The following is a 17,984-nucleotide window of genomic DNA, read 5'->3' on the forward strand; positions in this document are numbered from 1 at the left end:
CACTAATATTACTATATTGTACACTATTTTCTCCTTTCACATCTAATAGTGTTTCTTTACAAAATCGGGGACTCCAATACTAGGTGCATACTGATTTATAATTATTATATCTTCTTGATGAATTGATTCCTTGATCATTATATAGTGACTTTCATTTTCTCTTGATACTGATTTTTGTCTATTCTGTCAGATATAAATCTAGTTATTCTTGCTTGTTTTGGGATTCTATTTGCTTGGAATATCACTTTCTATTATTTCATGTTCAATCTGTGTGTGACTTTAATGGTAAGGTGAATTCCCTGAAGGTAAAACTCTCAGCTAAAGTGATTGTAAAAGTGAGCAAGATAGAATGTAGTCAGCACTGGTCAAAATATCTTTCTTGATTTTTCAGCTTCGTGACTTACTGGTGGGATCACACCCTACTTGAGATGGCCATGCCTTGTGAGTGGGGCAGCAGTGAAACCTCAGAGTTTATTCTGTGACTCACAAGCTACAAGTGTCTGTGTGTAGTAAGAACTTTGTGGGCAAACACTCTCAGTTCTGGCACCTGTGTGAAACCACAGGTGAGTGCTCATGCCCCGGATCTTAGAGTGCAGGTTTATCATCCCCTTCACTTCCTTCCAAATTGCAACATCTGTCTCTAACAAGATAACATTTTCAGTGGGCTTATGCCAGAGTCTATTGAGCAGCATCTGGTTTGTGAGACAGGTACCTAATGAGTTACTACAGGGGAATGTCTTTGGGGGTCCCAGAAATAGGAATATACAGGTGTTTCTGAACCCCTAGATCAGTCCAAATTCAGTCAAAAGCCCACTTCTCAACATGATTCCTGGCTACAACACTCTAGGATTTTGCTAGGAGATGAAGTAAGTTTCATCTCCAAAGCCAGACTACCAGATATGTAGATTTTAGGGCTCTGGTCTATTTCAGTTGTAAGCCTACAATGACCACAAAACTTTCCAACTGCTAGGATTGTCAGTACCTGTGCTGACAGTTTGCTGGGACTCTTTCTTTTACCTTTACTGCTGTGGTTGAGAGGCTGTTTCTCTCCAAGTCTTGGAACTAGGACAGCAGATGATGAGCTATTTTGTGCCTCCTCCTGTGGTATTCACACAGGTGTCTCAATTTTAAAATGTTTCCATTTTCTACTATCAAATTCCAATGTTCTGCACTCACTCACCTCAATATACAGTTATATACCTGTTGCTGTAGTGCTTTGTGGAGGGCTGAATGCTGGATCATTTTATGCAGCCATTTTGCTAATCACCTCAAATTTAAAGTTTTACATTTGGTCCTAAATCATATATCTATATCTATATCTATATCTATATCTATAGATAGATATGTTCCAGTATTTCCTCCTCTTCTAATAGATTTGACAAAGTTGAAATATAAATACTCCATTTAAGCAGAACTCCTGAGAAGTAAATGACAAAGACTAGATTTTTAGGATCTCCTTTAACAAACTGTAAATCAATAAAAGAAATATGCTCAATAGGGCTGGGGATTTAGCTCAGTGGTTTTGCCGCCTGCTGTGCAAGCACAAGGACCCGAGTTCGATCCCTGGTACCAAAAAAAAAAAAAAAAAAAAAGAAATATGCCCAATAATTTAAAAAAGTAATAGTTTATTTGTATTGTTATTCTATTTATACACAAGGCCTAATTTCTCCCTATGCCTTGACATATACAAATCCTCCCTGTCCCCTCTTTTTGAGACACAATGAACTCTTATGTTTTAATCATTAGAATGAACTAATAAAATATTTTCAAAATGCTGGGCAAATTGCTTGTAGTTGTACTTCCATTGATAAGAATTTTTATTTCACAATGCTTTTCACAGGAAAATTATTCTTATTAAATTTTTGCATTGATATATTAGTAATAGATATATACCTAGTATAATGAAAACTGTTAAACATGACAAGGCAAAATCAAACACAAGGTGAAGTTTAACAGATAATAATTTATTTTAAAAACATGAATTAATTGACAGTATCATCTGAGAAATTCTGAAATACTGTTTTTCTGACTAGTTAAGTATGTTTGTATGTTTTTGCTTGATTAAAAAAAGGAAAAGTCTGTCCTGGTTCAATATGCTTACTATTCTTGTTTTATGTGCAATATCTTTTCTATGATTTTCTCATAGATATAATTGTCTTGTTTCTATTCTAAAAATAAATATCTTAGCATAGGAAACTTTTATCATGAATGTAGAGTTTGAATTACTCATTTTCTCCATTGATTAGGAAGTAAATATAAACATAAAGAAGAAATTTATTTTTTGGAAATGACATAATTTACAAATTAAAACTAAGTATCTAAGGTACTAAACTTAAATACAAGTGAATTTAAAACAGATATCTTTCTCTAGTAGGATTAGACACTTTTCTTTATATTTAGTGACAAAGTAATATCAAATTTAAATAATAATATTGATAAAATATATATTTTAAATACATCTCTGCTTTGTCATAACCCATAAGCATTAAAAAGAAGTAAAATTTTAATAATCTACCTTATGCAAGAAATAATGAGGTAAGCAACTTACATGATCAATTAGTTCACGAACCATTCCATTCCATTGTCCATTGGCATCATCTTGAGCTCCATATTTCCCATCCTCCACAAGTCTAATTTCATATGTAAAGCCAAGGATTGTGGCTAACTCTCTGAGGAGATCAATACAATAGCCCTCAAATCGATCGTTCCCATAGAGAGGTTTGTCAGACTTCTTAAACAAGACATAAGGTTCTTCCTGGAAATATCAAATATGAAGGAAGAAATATCAATTGAATATGAAACAGTATAAAAGACTTTTAAAGACAATTTTGTATTAATTTAGATTAAAAAGAGATATTCAGCTTACTTAGTGAATATTTATGCTTCATAATAATAAAATACACCATTAGTACATAATAAAATATATAACACATAAAATATATTATCTAATATATAGATTCTACCAAACATAATAAATAAAATATATTATATAATAAATAATATGATATAACCTGCTCTATAACATGTAATTTTGACATGATTACAATATTCCTATTTGAGTCAGCAAATCAATATTTGTAGAAGTCTTTCAGTGAGATCTCTGGATGAACTGAACCAAAATAATTCATTGCCTAGTTGTCAACTCTGTGCTAAGGGATGCAGTGGGAACTTTTTATAGACATTATCACATTTTGCACTAAAATCCATGAAAATTGCAACAATTATATTGAATAACAAGAGGAAAAAACAGTAGCTACTTCAAAATAAAAAGAAACAAATATTTATCAAATCCTTAGGCATTTTCCATCATCGTTTTATACAGTCACTGTGAGCCAGTCCCCTCTGCTCTATAAAAGAGAAACTCTTGAGCCATGAAGTACATGATATCAGAAAGGAACCATAATAAATGCCTAAACAAATAGCACATATAACTCAGATGTTAAATGATATGAAAACAGAATAGTTCAACAAGGTAGAGAACAATATCAATACATTTGATAAGAGAAGACAGGACGAAATTGGGTAATACTATATATCTGCAAGTCTTTTCTGAGGAGGCAAGAGATAAGGTAGATCATAATAGTGAGAAAGAGTTTAGCCATTTGAAAATCTGAGAAAAGAACATAATACATCAAGGACACAGCAAAGAAAAAACGCTTTCTGGAGCAGTTTGAGACATCTTCTTTTTGTATGTCTTTAGTCATGCTGTTGCAGCTGCCCTGATGTCCTGAGTCAGTTCAAAACATTCATCTTTCATGGTCATTTTGCCTTTGCCAGCAGTTGCACAATGCCAGATCTGGGGAATAAGGTGGATGCAGGACCCACCATAATATGTCTGCCTTTCCATTGACTGGCACTCAATAGTAGCAGTCACAATATTTTTGATCATATCTAATAAAGATGCTCACAAAGAGGACTTCCAGAACTGCTTCAGAAAGAGTCAGAAATAATGATAAAAGTGTATTCAGAGAAGCCAGAGCATTTTGAAAGTGATTAATGGCAATGCCCCTCTTACTGTGATTAATTTTGTTTAATTTAAACATTTACCTTATATTTCGATCACACCATATCTGTTAATTCTACCAACCTCATACTTTGTCTTTTGTTTGTTTAATTATAAATAAATAATTTACTGTTAAAAATGAATGAATGGCTTTTTATTTAAAAGGCACAGAGATTGACAAATTATTAAGTTTCATGTGTTAAGCAAGAAATACTATAAACATTTTCCAAGCACTTAAATTTTGGCAGGCCTCATTCTGAATGCTTTTACTTCAATTAATTTATTTTGTCCTCCTAATAACTATATGAAATCAACAATATTATTTCCATTTTACAATGAAGAAACTGAAAGAAAAAGTGCTAATTGTTCTTAACCCAAGATCAATAGCCAATATAAACCCAGATACTCAGTCTGCTCAATCACTTACCACCACAATATGCTTCTCCAATTAAATGATTTTGAGTGATCATTTCCAGACTTTATATGATCACATATAATTCTATATCATCATTATATAGATACATGCATGGTTTATGGCATTATGATTTTTTAATCACCTAGGATTATCCACTAGGCACATAAATTATTTACTAACTGAATAATGCAATCAAGACATCACACAAGTGAATAAAAGTAAAAATATCATCCAGAAAATTTATTGTCTGCATGACACACTATCTACTCCCTAAATATGAATATGTTTTTTAAAGATAAAAGTACTTTGAGAATTTGTAAAAATAGCATATGCTAAGCCTATCAGATTCAGGGAGCAATATATGAATAAGTATTTTTTCTCTTCAAATTATTATTCAAATTTCTATTCAAATTATTAAAACATCATTGTCTAAAATATTTATGGCACAAAAATATTTATGGCATATTTTTATACAAATAAGCTTCACACTGGGAAAAACATGATAAAAATTAACCATTACTTAAGAGTATGAGGAGTTAAGGTACATGTTGCCAGGCATGAAAACACAGCAAAATATTTTTCAATGCCATTATGTTATTTAAAACTTATTAATACAACTTGCCCAAGTAGCCTTCCCACCTATTAAATTGATTTTCTTTATCTAAAAGCTAATTAGAAAACTTCTACCATAGGCAAATAAATTTGCTGATTCTGTACGACTAAAGCACCTACTCAGATATATGTTTTAAATAGCTTTGAAAATTAGAGAAAAATATGTGTAGTCTAAGTCTCTTTTTACTATTTATGGATCTCCACAAAGTCAAGAATTACTTTTCTCATATTTAATGCTGATAAGACATAGTCTTCCAACAGTGATTACTATCTTCAGCTACACTGTGTCACAAGATAGTTTTATATCAAGTTATGACCCTTCTTTAAACTCTTTCTCTGTTTCATATGGCACAAGGATAAATAATAACCTTATGTAAGAAAAAGAAAAATGGTACCAGAAGCAATTGCTCTATCACAGACTGAATTCAATGAATAATATGATAAAACTCTCCTGGGCAAGTTTGCTGATTTTTCATGCAGTCTTAAATCTGTACATCAGCATTTGCTAGAGGTAAAGACACTTTATTCTACTGGCATTTGTAATAAAAATTTTTCAGCATTGCCACTATCAACCCCAGTTTTAGGGAGCCCACCTATATCTCATGTATTTTTATCTGCTTTAGACTGAGAGTTGGCATGGAGTAAACCTAAAATGAAGTCCTGGAAAAGTGAAATATGCTTTGAGGTCGAGAGGAATGAAATGTTTTAATATATAATGAACTTTTAATATTTTTGGAGAAAATAGTTTATCCCTCAGCATGTATCTGGAGCTTAATTACCTGCCTTCATTTGTAAGTCCTATGCTACCATTGTCTTTCATATACTATTCAAAACACAGGGTGGGCCGGGGATTTAGCTCGGTGGTTCTGGGGCCTGCCTGGCAAGCGCAAGGTCCCGAGTTCAATCCCTGGTACCAAAACAAAAAAAAACAAAACAAAAAAACCCCACAGGGACATGAAAAACAAATTAATTTTAATGCGAGATATAATATATAATATGACATATATACTAACTGATATGACTAAACTAATTAATGTATTGATTCAAACATATTGAACTACCAAATATATTGAACTACCACTCTGCTCCAGCAGTCCTCTAGAGCACAGGTCATCTGTGAGAAAGAATAATATATCAATGATCTGTGAGAAACAATAACATAAAATCTCTCAGTCTAGTGATGAGTTTGAAATTCTCATGTATTATATGTTATCCAGTATTACTTGCTTGTACAAGTTCCTTCATTAATGATCACAAGTAGAATATTTCCATAGAGCACATTTTTGAAAAACAATTCATGTCCAGAATTCTGTAAAATCACAGAACATATGATACTGCAACCCTCAAATCACTTACTTGGGAAAATAAAAAGAGACATTCAAGTAACCCTAGTCTGGTTCTGAATTTATTTGTATGACCAACTGCCTTTTAAAAACTGTGTCCACCAATGAAGATTGATTTGAATGTGTAAAAAAGCATTTACAAAGTTATATTACACATCTTTAATTTTTTCTCAATAAAAATACGGCTGGTCATAAAACTCCACTAGGCAAACTTTTTTTTTAGAGAAATATACCTTTTGGCCAAATGAAAAACATATAATGGTTATAGTAATAAAAAATAAAGTTATAGGAATTAAAATTGAGTCATTTTGCTTTTCCAAGAATCATTTGTTTCCTTCTGTCTTCTGAGCCTTATGTCCACAGTCTCTGTGTCTAATCATTGGCCTTACACCGAAAGCAATAACTCATAAAGAATAACAAGGAAACTTCATTTTGAAAGAGTGTGGAAATCAAGGTAGGTACAAGTGAGTGGAAAGTTTGGAAATAGAAGGATGATGAGTGAGTAGCGTGGTGGTAGAGTGAGGAAGTTGCTGAAGACACAGGAGATGGAAGATGAAAGGACATTACCATACACAGCAGTACTGAGGAGATGCAACAAAACAGAACCCTCCGGACTTCCCATCTCTCATGCTTTACCTGAATTTTTCCAGTTCCTTTTTTGCTATACTTCCTCCATTCAAGCACTAAGATTAAATGTTGAAAACTCTCCTTCACTAGATAGAATAAGTCAGTAATGATGAGTTACCTTGCTTAGCATTCTTTTTAGCCCTTTTTAATGTAACTATTTCATTTAAGGCAACTATCAATCTTATTGAACCAAATTTTTGTGAGTTAGTTTAATTTGATTCTACATAAAAGATGTTCTTAAGTCATAAAAAAATTCAAGAAATCTCAATAATGTTGATGAAGAAATGAAAGCAGAATACAAGGAGATTTTCAGTAAAGACAATTTTTCTTCAACATATAAATAACCAACTCACTGAAACTATCTGACCATGGCCTATCCCACACACATAATAAGCAAAACTTCTGGGTGGATTTGGATATATAATGTATGAAGTGATCAGAGAAAGGAAAAACAGCTTATGATTATAAGAATGATCCATGATATTAGTATGCCATCGATAGGCATGCTTAGAGACTTTAACCATCTAGGCCAGTATGGAACAATGACATATAAATAAAAATGGAAATCCTTAAGATGATCAATGTATTACCATCTTCTTCTACCTTTTCACAATTCAAATTTTTTATCTGAAGTTTAACAAGATGCATATAGATAGCTACACTGCATAGCCTTATGTTTAAATGTAAGTGTAAAATACTTTCAATGTGTTCATCCATTAATTCAAAACTCCATCCATCCATGTATTAAAAAATCAAATATATTTACGTAAGCTCTCTATAGAGATTTAAAAGACAGAAACCAGAAAATTTGCTCTTAAAGACGACTAAATATTTTTGGCTTTAGGGGCAATACAGTCACAACTACTAAACTCTGTCCTTATATAGTGAAAACAATCATAGAAATAAAAGAGTAAGTTGGCAAAAAGGATCAGAAGCATTTTTTAAATAACTGGAATCTAATAAAGTCTTAAAACAACTTGTGAAAAGAAAAACTTCACAATTTTGGTAAAATTTTTATAACTATTGAAAAATTAGAGGGATTTAAGAACTAGATAGTGATGTTTGTACAACATTGTGAATATTTGAAAAGTCACTGAGTTATGCACTTTAAACTGATTAAAATGATAAATTTTATATTATGTGAGGTTTTGCTTAGTAAAAAACAAAACACATATTTGTAACCCTATGGCATTAATTTCTCACTGTCAAGAAGAGAGACAAATATACCATATGTGGCCTCCAATTGCTCCGATATTATATATATATATATATATATATATATATGCAATACTTTCATAATGAGTATAAACATTGAACATAATAATTTAAAGAAAACCTTTGCAGGCTATGTTAAAATTCAGGCCTATTTAAACTACTAAATGGTTAAGAGTGAAATTACTAGTGTTTATATTATAGATAATTACATTTATTCTATTAATTTGATCAGATAAAATCACTATTAATAACAACTTATTATTATTCCAATTCTAGCCCATTTACAAGATGTATGGTACTGCTAGAAGGCATCTTCCACTACTAATTTACTCTTATTATTCAAGTGTGATAGGAAATAATCATCTTTCCTTAATTCTGTATAAATTTCATTCATCTCTCTGTGCCTTACACTTGCTTTTTCTCAGCACTGAAAGTTCAATAGGTAATAATATAAATAAAATAATTGTCCCTCTAGGCACAGAATTGTAAGAACTATTGTGTGGCTTAATAACCTTCAATAAGAAAATCAATAAATATAGATATAATTACTCTAATCTCTTAATATGTTTCATTTCCTTCAAAGAACATACATAGTCTTTCAATTTTCAAATTATCATCAAATAAGCCTGCCTTTCCTTTCCTTTCTCCTTGATTATTTCCTATAAAATAAAAAATGAAGTCATATTAGTATCTATCTAATAAAAGCATTCATTCATTCATTCATTCAAAACCATGTAGCAGATATCCAAAATTCCAGGTATTGTTCTATGTCATGAAGATGAAAAAACTAATAATAATAAGACATAATATCTATGTTCAAGGAGCATAATAGTCTAGTGAGACACAGAAATAAATAGATAAGAACAAGGTAGTCATAAGGAAGTAGTTTCTGAGTTTGGCTCTCAATCCTGGCTATACACTAAAATGTTTAAAATGACAATTTGTTTCACAATAAATACAAATAAGATTACAATACTGAAGCTTAAAATTCATCCCCAGAGAGTCTGATCAAATGTGTCAAAGAGGCTATTCTAGTATCACTATTTTAAAAAAATCTTCCTAGGTGATTTTAAAATCCAACTGGGCTAGCTTTGTAGGCAGTTCACCTGGGAAGTTGCATAGAGCCCAACACTTCAAAGGGCCCATAGCTTGACTTTACGCTCTGCCAGTCCCCTTTAAAAGATTTAAAATTGTTCTCACTCATGAGACTGAATTTCATTTTGCCATGGGGACAGAAAAAAATGTATCTGGTCCCATGTGCATTCAGGGAAGTGAATTACTGAACTTAACAAAGAAGGGAATATATGAAAATATTTTACCGAGAGACAATGAATCATATGGATACTCGAAAGTTTATATGCCTCTGAATGACAAGTGAAAAAAAAGTGTGAAGTATAAAAAGATGGAATACAAGATCATGAGCGTCAAAGGAGGTAACTATTCCTACAAACTCTGAAAAAATATATCTAGATGTAATTACTCATATTGCTAAATCTCACTCTGAATTCATATCCTACTTAGAGTGGTCATTCTCTTAGCTAAGATTATTTGTAAGTGTCTGCCTAACACCAATTTTGATGTAAGAAGCAAAGTGGAAAATGCTTCTTCAATATTCTCTCTGCAGTTATTTCCTTACTATTTAAACAGATATGGGTCAAATTTGTTTGCAGTGCTAAAGATTGAACCCCAGTGTCTAGCATTTTCTGGGCAAGTATTCTGCCACTCAGTCTTATCACCAGATCTTGAGATCAGATAAATATATTGGATAAGTATACTGGAGAAAGATACAGGAAACCCAACAAGGAAAATGTGGTTGGCCAAATGATTGGAACATGGCATTTTCAATCACTAAAGTTTTGTTTTGTTCTGTTTTAAATGCATTTCAACAGTTTGAGCTGAGCTAAATCCCCGGCCCGCAACAGTTTGAATTTGAAAGATCTCTGGACTTAGAGAAGAGAACATAGTGTTGACTATCTTCTGGTTCTATTATATATCCCCAAAAAGAGTGGGAATGCACTGATGGGAAAATAGTTAGGATACAAACAAACACACCGAATATTAGGTGGCCTCCAAATCTCATCCCATCAAACATTAGCAGACACTGTCAAAGTCCTTCAATATGCAGCAAATAAAACTGCAATAAGAATTACCCATCAATAATCAATAGTAATTAGCTATCCCTGAAAGTTCTTTTGCCATAATTAACTTTGAATTAACTGACAGCTACTTCCCTGGGTAATGAATAAAAATTTTTTTAAGTTTATTGAGCTCCTATTAACTGAAAGAAAATATTCTACTACAGTGTTCCTTCTCTCAAACACCTCTTGGCTAGTTGGGGATAGTAATTTCACACAGAAAACCAAATATAAATTAATAATAGAAGCTTTCATATAAGTCTCCAGGAAATAAATTACATAGATTAAAAAGCATTATGTGCCAAAGAAAGAAAAGTAGAAATCTCTCAAGAGTGTCTGAAACTATCCCAGTGTAAATTCTATCAGAGAAAAGGATTGAAGAATGATTACAAATTAAATAAATGGAGAGAAGCAAGAGTTTTCCAGCAATAGAAATTAATTGACAAAGGGTGCAGAAAATATTCACTGGTATGTGGCCTGAAGAAGAGGAATGATGGCTTATAAAACATATTTGTTAATGAGTATATTAGAAAACCCAAGGAAATAACACAAGAACATCATTTATTATATTTAAAATTTTAGATTACCTTAAATCCATTAAATACCATCATTCACTGATAAATGATTTGTGCAGAAAACTGTTATATATTTTACAAAATTTTATCTGCAATACAAAGTAATTTCAGGATGCACCTTAATTTTTACGCCCTTGTAAAGTTATGGCAAGCTGGGCCAGGGATTTAGCTCAGTGGTTTTGCCGCCTGCTACACAAGTGCAGGGACCCGAGTTTGATCCCCAGTACCAAAAAAAATCCAAAACCAAAAAACCAAATAAAGTTATGGCAAGCTGCTTAAAGTAAATGAACTACTAGTGGCAAGCTCAGAGCTCAAGTCTAGATTTTCTGATTTATTTTTTGAGCTAAATATTCAATTCAGTTATCAACCATTGTCTAATTGTAGAAAAGGTCAGCATCATTGGTGGGGTAGCTAGCTCATGAATTTGCATAAATTCTATAACTACGACTAAGAATTTCAAAATTTCTATAGTATATAACCTACTGTTTTTCACAGTATATTATTCTGAGAAAATATGTGGCAAATTTTATTTAAAAAATATTCTGCATTTAAAAATGTTTTGAAATTGTATATATACAGACTCTTTCTTCATATGTATTATTAAACATTCACTGATAAAGAAATCTAATGAACTTTGCTTTACCCAGTATTTCTAAAATCTACTTAACCACAAAAGGTGTGCCTTTCTATTACATTTATCAAAACTGTAGTGCATACTCTGAAATTCTCATGTAGCCAATAATAAGCATGGAAAGCTATTGCTTCTGGCCATAGATAGCACATGCTGTTATGAAAATATCATTTTCTTTCTGATAGAGGTGAGAGAACATTTTATTTGCTAAAAACTAAATTCAAAACACCAAATGCAAATTTAGAATTTTTTAGTAACACAAAGCTGTGGTATACATAAATAAATATTTTTATGGTCTTTAATTCTAATTTTTATATAATATTTTTATATAACATGAAATGTTTTCTAAGCAGCTGTGTTGTAAAAATACTTTTTTATTATGACATGAAGTGGTTAAAAAAATTCATTTGTTTGCCCTATATGAACTTATTTTAATGAGGTAGTAAAAAAGAAATTTATGAAATTTTTTGTTTACTTTTTTTAGTATTAATTATACATAGAACTGAAGCTCAAATACTTCAAAATGTAAAATTTATAGGATTTAAATTAAGCATATTTATTCTTGTTTAGCCATCTAATCAATAACACTGCATGAACATTACAAGAAGCAAATCTAATAAAATAATTGACTGACACATAGGTCAAGACATAGAGACTGCCCAAATTAGCAACTTAGGGCAACCTTGTTTCAAAGATGTAAAAAATAAAAAAGAGGCAAAATTCTGCATTCACAGGCAAAGGTTACTTATTCTGGTGATTCCAGAAAAGCAAAATATATCAGTTGTCTGCTGCAGTAAGAGGCCTGTTCCTGTCTTTTTAAATCACCCTGGTGGGGTTAATTGGAGTCAGGGTATAGTCTGTCATTGAGTACCTGATAAATCTCAAATAAAGAAAAGCAATTAGGAATCCATGTGGAGGAATCAGGTAGTAGTTGACACAGAGATCAGCACCTGAGACTAAGATATTTTTCAGAGAATGAAGGTAGGTTGGAAATACCTCATATGACTCAGTACTTGCTTGGTCTTCAATGTCTCGTGGCTGTTATTTTATAAGTACCACTTCCCACTTCCCACTCTAAGGGACATTTGTACCTGATTCAAAGGACAATGTAGTCAGTCCTTGACTTAAGGATAGTTTGCTTACAATTTTTTAAAATATAAAAATGTGAAAGCAATATGCATTCCATCTAAGTTGTAACTTTTGATCCTGCTGCAGCAATGTAAGGTTTGCAATGTATACTCTTCACTTATTAATGATATTCTCTTGTGATGCTGCAAAATAGTAGCTAACCACAGCTCCCAGTTAGTCACACAATCAGAACAGAAAACAACACATACTCTAGAGTGTGCTATGTTGCTAAGTTTTGAAGTTCCGGGTCTTAAATGCATTTAGAATATTTTCAGTTTACAAAGGAATTTATCAGGACATAATCTCATGATAAATAAAGGACAATCTGTATAATTTTTTCTATCCCAGAGTCTTTGTCTTCCTTAGACACCTTGAGTTTATATTTTCTCGTCAAGCAAAATGGGATATAAGTATTAGGACAGAATCAACAAAAATAGTGCTAGAAAAAGAAAGAAATATGTAATGATGTAAGCACACTGAAAACACACACATGTTCTCTGAATAAACAGTTGCATCAATATGTATGATATCAAAGGCTATCTTTTTGATATTTCCAAATCTCGTATTAAGCACACTGAGCTCTGGAACTAGATGTTTAACTGCCACTTAGATAAATGTAACACAAGAAAATTAAATACAATGTATTCAAAGTTAAATTTTTGTTGTATTGCCCTAGTTCTGATTTCATTACCTTAACTCCTTTTCCAACCATGTTTACCAGAAAACAAGTCCTCACAGCCTTTGAGTTCTTAAACTTGGATTTATAAACTACATTTCTTTTCTCTCCTGTTTATCTTGGGGATCTGATTCCCTTCTCCCATCTCCTCTGATCTCAGGACAGTTCAGACCTCATCAGCTCTCACTCTTGCAGTATTCTCGTCTGTTCTATCCAAATCCTGTCTCATGAACTAAAATTCCATCCGTAATACTAAGAGGGTTTTTAAAAAATCCTAACTTAGTCATGTTCACATACTTAAAGTCCTTTAAAATTGCCTTACCATGCATATCATAAAAAGTAAATTCCTTCATGAACCCAGGAAGCAAAAGCCTCCTGCTTTGCTGTTGCCTGCCTGAGTACACCCACCCACCACCTCTTCCCCACATATTCTGCCCTCATTAACTGTTGTTCATGTACTCCGAACTCTTTCACATATCTGCTCCTTCCATCCTACCTTCCCCACTGACTGACATACCTTATATTTCTTCGTCCTAAGAGTCTCCTATTCCTAAATCAAATGTTGCTCAAGAAAAGCAGGCATGGATGTGGTGCTCGTAACTCCCTATCATAGTAGTTTGAGGCTACAGGCAAAGACAGAAGTCTCACAATAGTAAAAGTAAGACTAACAGCCTTCTGAACAGTTGTAAGCATGGAATCCAGGCATGTATAGTAGGTGGAATGTAATTGCGAGGCCGTGGGAAGTGTTGTAAAAACACTGAGATAGAGGCATAGAAATAGCATCAAAAACAATGTTTCATTCTACTTAGGAACTAAAGCAAGTGGTGAACTGTTCTGAGAAAATAAACTGCAAAAGCAGAGTGAAAAGAGTGTTGATAATAGACTCCAATTCACAAAGAAAGATGGACTCATGGGATGGGAAAGTTTAGGGGCAAAATTCAGGCTGAGCTCCTGTTGCAGTGTAAGTGGTGCCACTGCCCTGACACAGTAACAGTGTGTAGCACTGGCAGAGCTGAGGGGTCCACCCAGCTTCATTGTATGACTGGACTCCATGACACTTTCTAAATTATTAAATGTAGACAGACTTATAAGGTAATTGTTATGGATGTATGGAGAAAATATTCTTTTCTCACCTGAATTGTTACGTTCGTGAGTGAAGCCCCTGGTGACAAAATACAGATTAACAAGAAAAAAGTATTCAAATTTATTTACCGCAAAGTTTATAAATTTGTGTTTTTCTTGTTTGCTTCCATGGGTTTTGATGAAGACTTGACAACAGTGGAGAAATATGATTGGAGGACAAAAGAATTGTGTTAGTTTTCTCTCATTACTGAGACAAGATACCCAACACCTAAAGTTAAAGGGGAAAGGCTTATTTAGCTGACAGTTTCCAGAGGTTTCTGTCCATCATCGGCTGGCTCCAAGGCAGAGTGGCACATGGTAGAGGGGCGTCACAAAAGAGAAACAGTTTGTGGCAGCCACACAGTAGCAAAACCAACAAGGGAAATTTAACAGTGTCTTTCTGCCCCTTTTATCTTATCAAGACTATGGGGATTAGGGTGATGCCAAACCAATTAGTGTACTGATTTAGTAATCACATGTCCTTAATTCCAGCATCATACACTCTAGATTCAGCTACCTCTGAAAAAGCCCCACCTCATTTACATCAGGCACATGGCAGTGGGGCAATAGTTCATGACAGAGGAAGACAGCAAAAGCAAGCTAGCAAATTTAACAGCATCTTTCTGCCACTTTTATCTTTTTTAAAATTATTTTTTGGTACATTTTAGGTATACAATATAATGACATTCATCATTGGAAATTTGCACCTTTACATAATCTCTCTTGATTCTTACTTTTTCCCTATTCCCCTGCCCTCTCTTCAATCCCTCCATCCCTCCCTATTTACAAAGACTTTGTTTCCATTTTTTCATTTTCTCATATTAATTCCATTCCCTTCTTTCCTTTTATTTTATTCAGACTACTTAGGGTGGGTAACACTCACACCCTTCATCCTACTGCCCTTGAGCCTAGTATTGCACCAGGAATCAATCACACACTCTAAACTCGGTTGTCTTTGAAAAAGCCATCCATGATGTGAGGCTTTGGGGAGACATTTAAACACAAGCCATAACAAGAGTATAATTTAATAGTAACAAGTTGGAGAGAAGCTAGCAAGTATTTTGCATTTAGATTTTCTCTGAATCTTCAGACATTAAGATGCCCCTTCCCTCCAGGTACAGAAAGGTATTTCACAAATGAAAGTTTTAGACTTGTTTCAGAGGAGAAAGTCAGAGGGTCAATGAGTGACTTTCCTGGGTTTTCCCAAATACTAGGGTGCCATATGTTTAAATAATATATCCTGAACTCCATCATGAACTTCACTCATGATTTGGAAGAACTGCTACTAAACATATGGCCACAGGAACCCCAAAAGGCATGGTCCCTTAAAGGAAGTTTAAAAAATATCACTCTTCTCCCTAACAAAAGTCCTCGCTAGTGTGTCCATAATGTACCAAATAGAAATTAGATAAGTTCTTAAACCCATTTCTAGGTAAATCACTATCCTGTCTTGCCATGACTGTACCACAAAACTGAAAGAGAAATTGAGTTCATGGGTCTCTGGATTTAGAAAGATTAAGTATCATGCTAAAATCCAGAATCTTAAAGTTTGCATTACCCAAAATTAAATTTCCCAGATTCTTTTCCCTTCTCTTATTTTTCTAGCTATAATGAAGCAAAATTGATGAAAGCTGAATATATTTAACATATACACAGTGATGTTTTAATGTAAATATACATTATGAAATAATTATCATCACCATCTATTCTACATATCCATTACCTCACATACTCACTTTTATGTGTGAAGAATGCACTGAAGATCTAATATCTTAGCAAATTTCAATATGCAATGTATTTTTACTAACTATAGACATGCTTTACATTAAATCTCTAGAACTTTCTCATATAACCAAAAGTTTGTACATTTTGACAACATCTCACCATTTCCCCTATGTTTCTTGGTAACCACTTTCCTCTTCTCTGTTTCTGAGTTCAAATTTTTTTAGATTACTCTTATAAATGAGACCACATAGTATTTGTCCTTTTTAATGTGTCTGGTTTATTTTACATAGCACAATGTCCTTCAGATTCATCTGTGCTTTCCCCTCCTGACTGAAAATGTAAACATGTTTGCATTACCCAAACAGTGAGCTGTGGGTTTCCTTTAAAAAACTGTGCAACAGGGCTGGGGATTTACCTCAGTGGTTTCGCCGCCTGTTGCGCAAACCAAGGACCCGAGTTCAATCCCCAGTACCAAAAAAAAAAAAAAAAAATTGTGCAACACAAGAGATAAACATATAGACATATTTGTTGAATATTACAAATGAAAAGGCTACATCCCCTTCCTCCAAAAAGCACACCATAGTATAGTTCACTTGGTTAACCCTCTTTACACACACAGAGCTCCCACTTCATTTAAAAGTGCCTGACTCTAAAGCATAGATGGATTTTTAAGAAAATTTGAGTGGAGCTTCTATTATCAAGACACAAAACAGAAAAAATATGACACAAGAATATAAAGCATAGATGAAAACTTTAAAATATTATCATGCAATTAAAATCTTGAAAAATACATAGAATCATGTTTAAATGCTAATCATACTGGATTCTTGTGCGAACTAATAACACCTGAAGCTTACTAAATGGTCTCTCATTAGAGGCACTTCTCTGTGGTGATACTACAAATGGCTGTTACTACAAATGGCTGTTACTACAAATGGCTGTTTCCCTGCATTACCTAAAATTGGCTATTCCCCTGAAAGTTAGCTTCTGTTAATCATTCAGACTTGCATTTTACCTCTGTCTATGGTAGGACATCCAGAAAATAGTTAGTTCCTCCCTGCATGCTAAAAGTGTAATCATGAGGTCAATTTTCCACCTCTCATCTTAGTGAAATTAAAAATAGCACCTTCGTCATATTGTTTCATGAACTTTTGGATCTCCCTCACTATTGACAAGTAAAATGAGAAACAAAATTAAGAATCTTAAAAGAAATGTGTGCTGGCAAAGGCATGTTTTTGCTGGCCTGTGGCTGAAACTCTGGGTCTGTGTATCTTTTGATTAATGCGTCGATAGAAATACCTATGTGGGTTTCAGTGAATTAGTGATTATGTCTTTATGGTAATATTTACTATGAAATCAGTGAAAACTGCTCATGATTAGCATTGTCAAAATTACTTTCAATCTTGTGATTAACCTGTAACATCTATGTTTCTTAGTCTGATTACACCAATGGGAAAATGCTAGGGGAAACCTCTTGAGAGTACTGGTCAAAAGCTATATATTATACTGGTGTGTTGTCTATTACGTTCAAAAGCTATAAAAAAGGATTTTGCTATGCAATTTTTAATTCAGAAAACAACAGCACAGATTATTTTTCTAAAGCTTGTTTGCTAAATAAGATTAGCTTTATTATAAATGTAATACTACTTAATGCTGTAAACATAGCACCAAAATATGATTATATTGCCTGCTTTTATATCTTTTAAGACAGAAATTTGACCATAAGCTTCAGTTTTATTTAAACTAAGGACAATTGATTTATTATGACGTATTTCCT

At 33.1% G+C, this 17,984-nt stretch overlaps 1 protein-coding gene across 6 annotated transcripts in view; it reads right to left on the reverse strand.

Moving 5' to 3' along the window:
- The window catches only part of Grik2 (glutamate ionotropic receptor kainate type subunit 2), a 643,650-nt gene that overhangs the window by 208,210 nt on the left and 417,456 nt on the right, over positions 1–17,984 (reverse strand). For all 6 annotated transcript variants that reach the window (XM_087187928.1, XM_087187927.1, XM_087187929.1 and 3 more), the window contains exon 11: positions 2,549–2,755. In XM_087187928.1, the coding sequence (XP_087044054.1) occupies positions 2,549–2,755 (207 nt within the window). The remainder of the gene's footprint in view (positions 1–2,548; positions 2,756–17,984) is intronic.

The sequence above is a fragment of the Heterocephalus glaber genome, unplaced genomic scaffold (genome assembly GCF_053883595.1).
Source record: "Heterocephalus glaber isolate CG9 unplaced genomic scaffold, H.glaber_assembly_v1.0 deba00001523, whole genome shotgun sequence".
Classification (NCBI taxonomy): Eukaryota; Metazoa; Chordata; class Mammalia; order Rodentia; family Bathyergidae; genus Heterocephalus; species Heterocephalus glaber.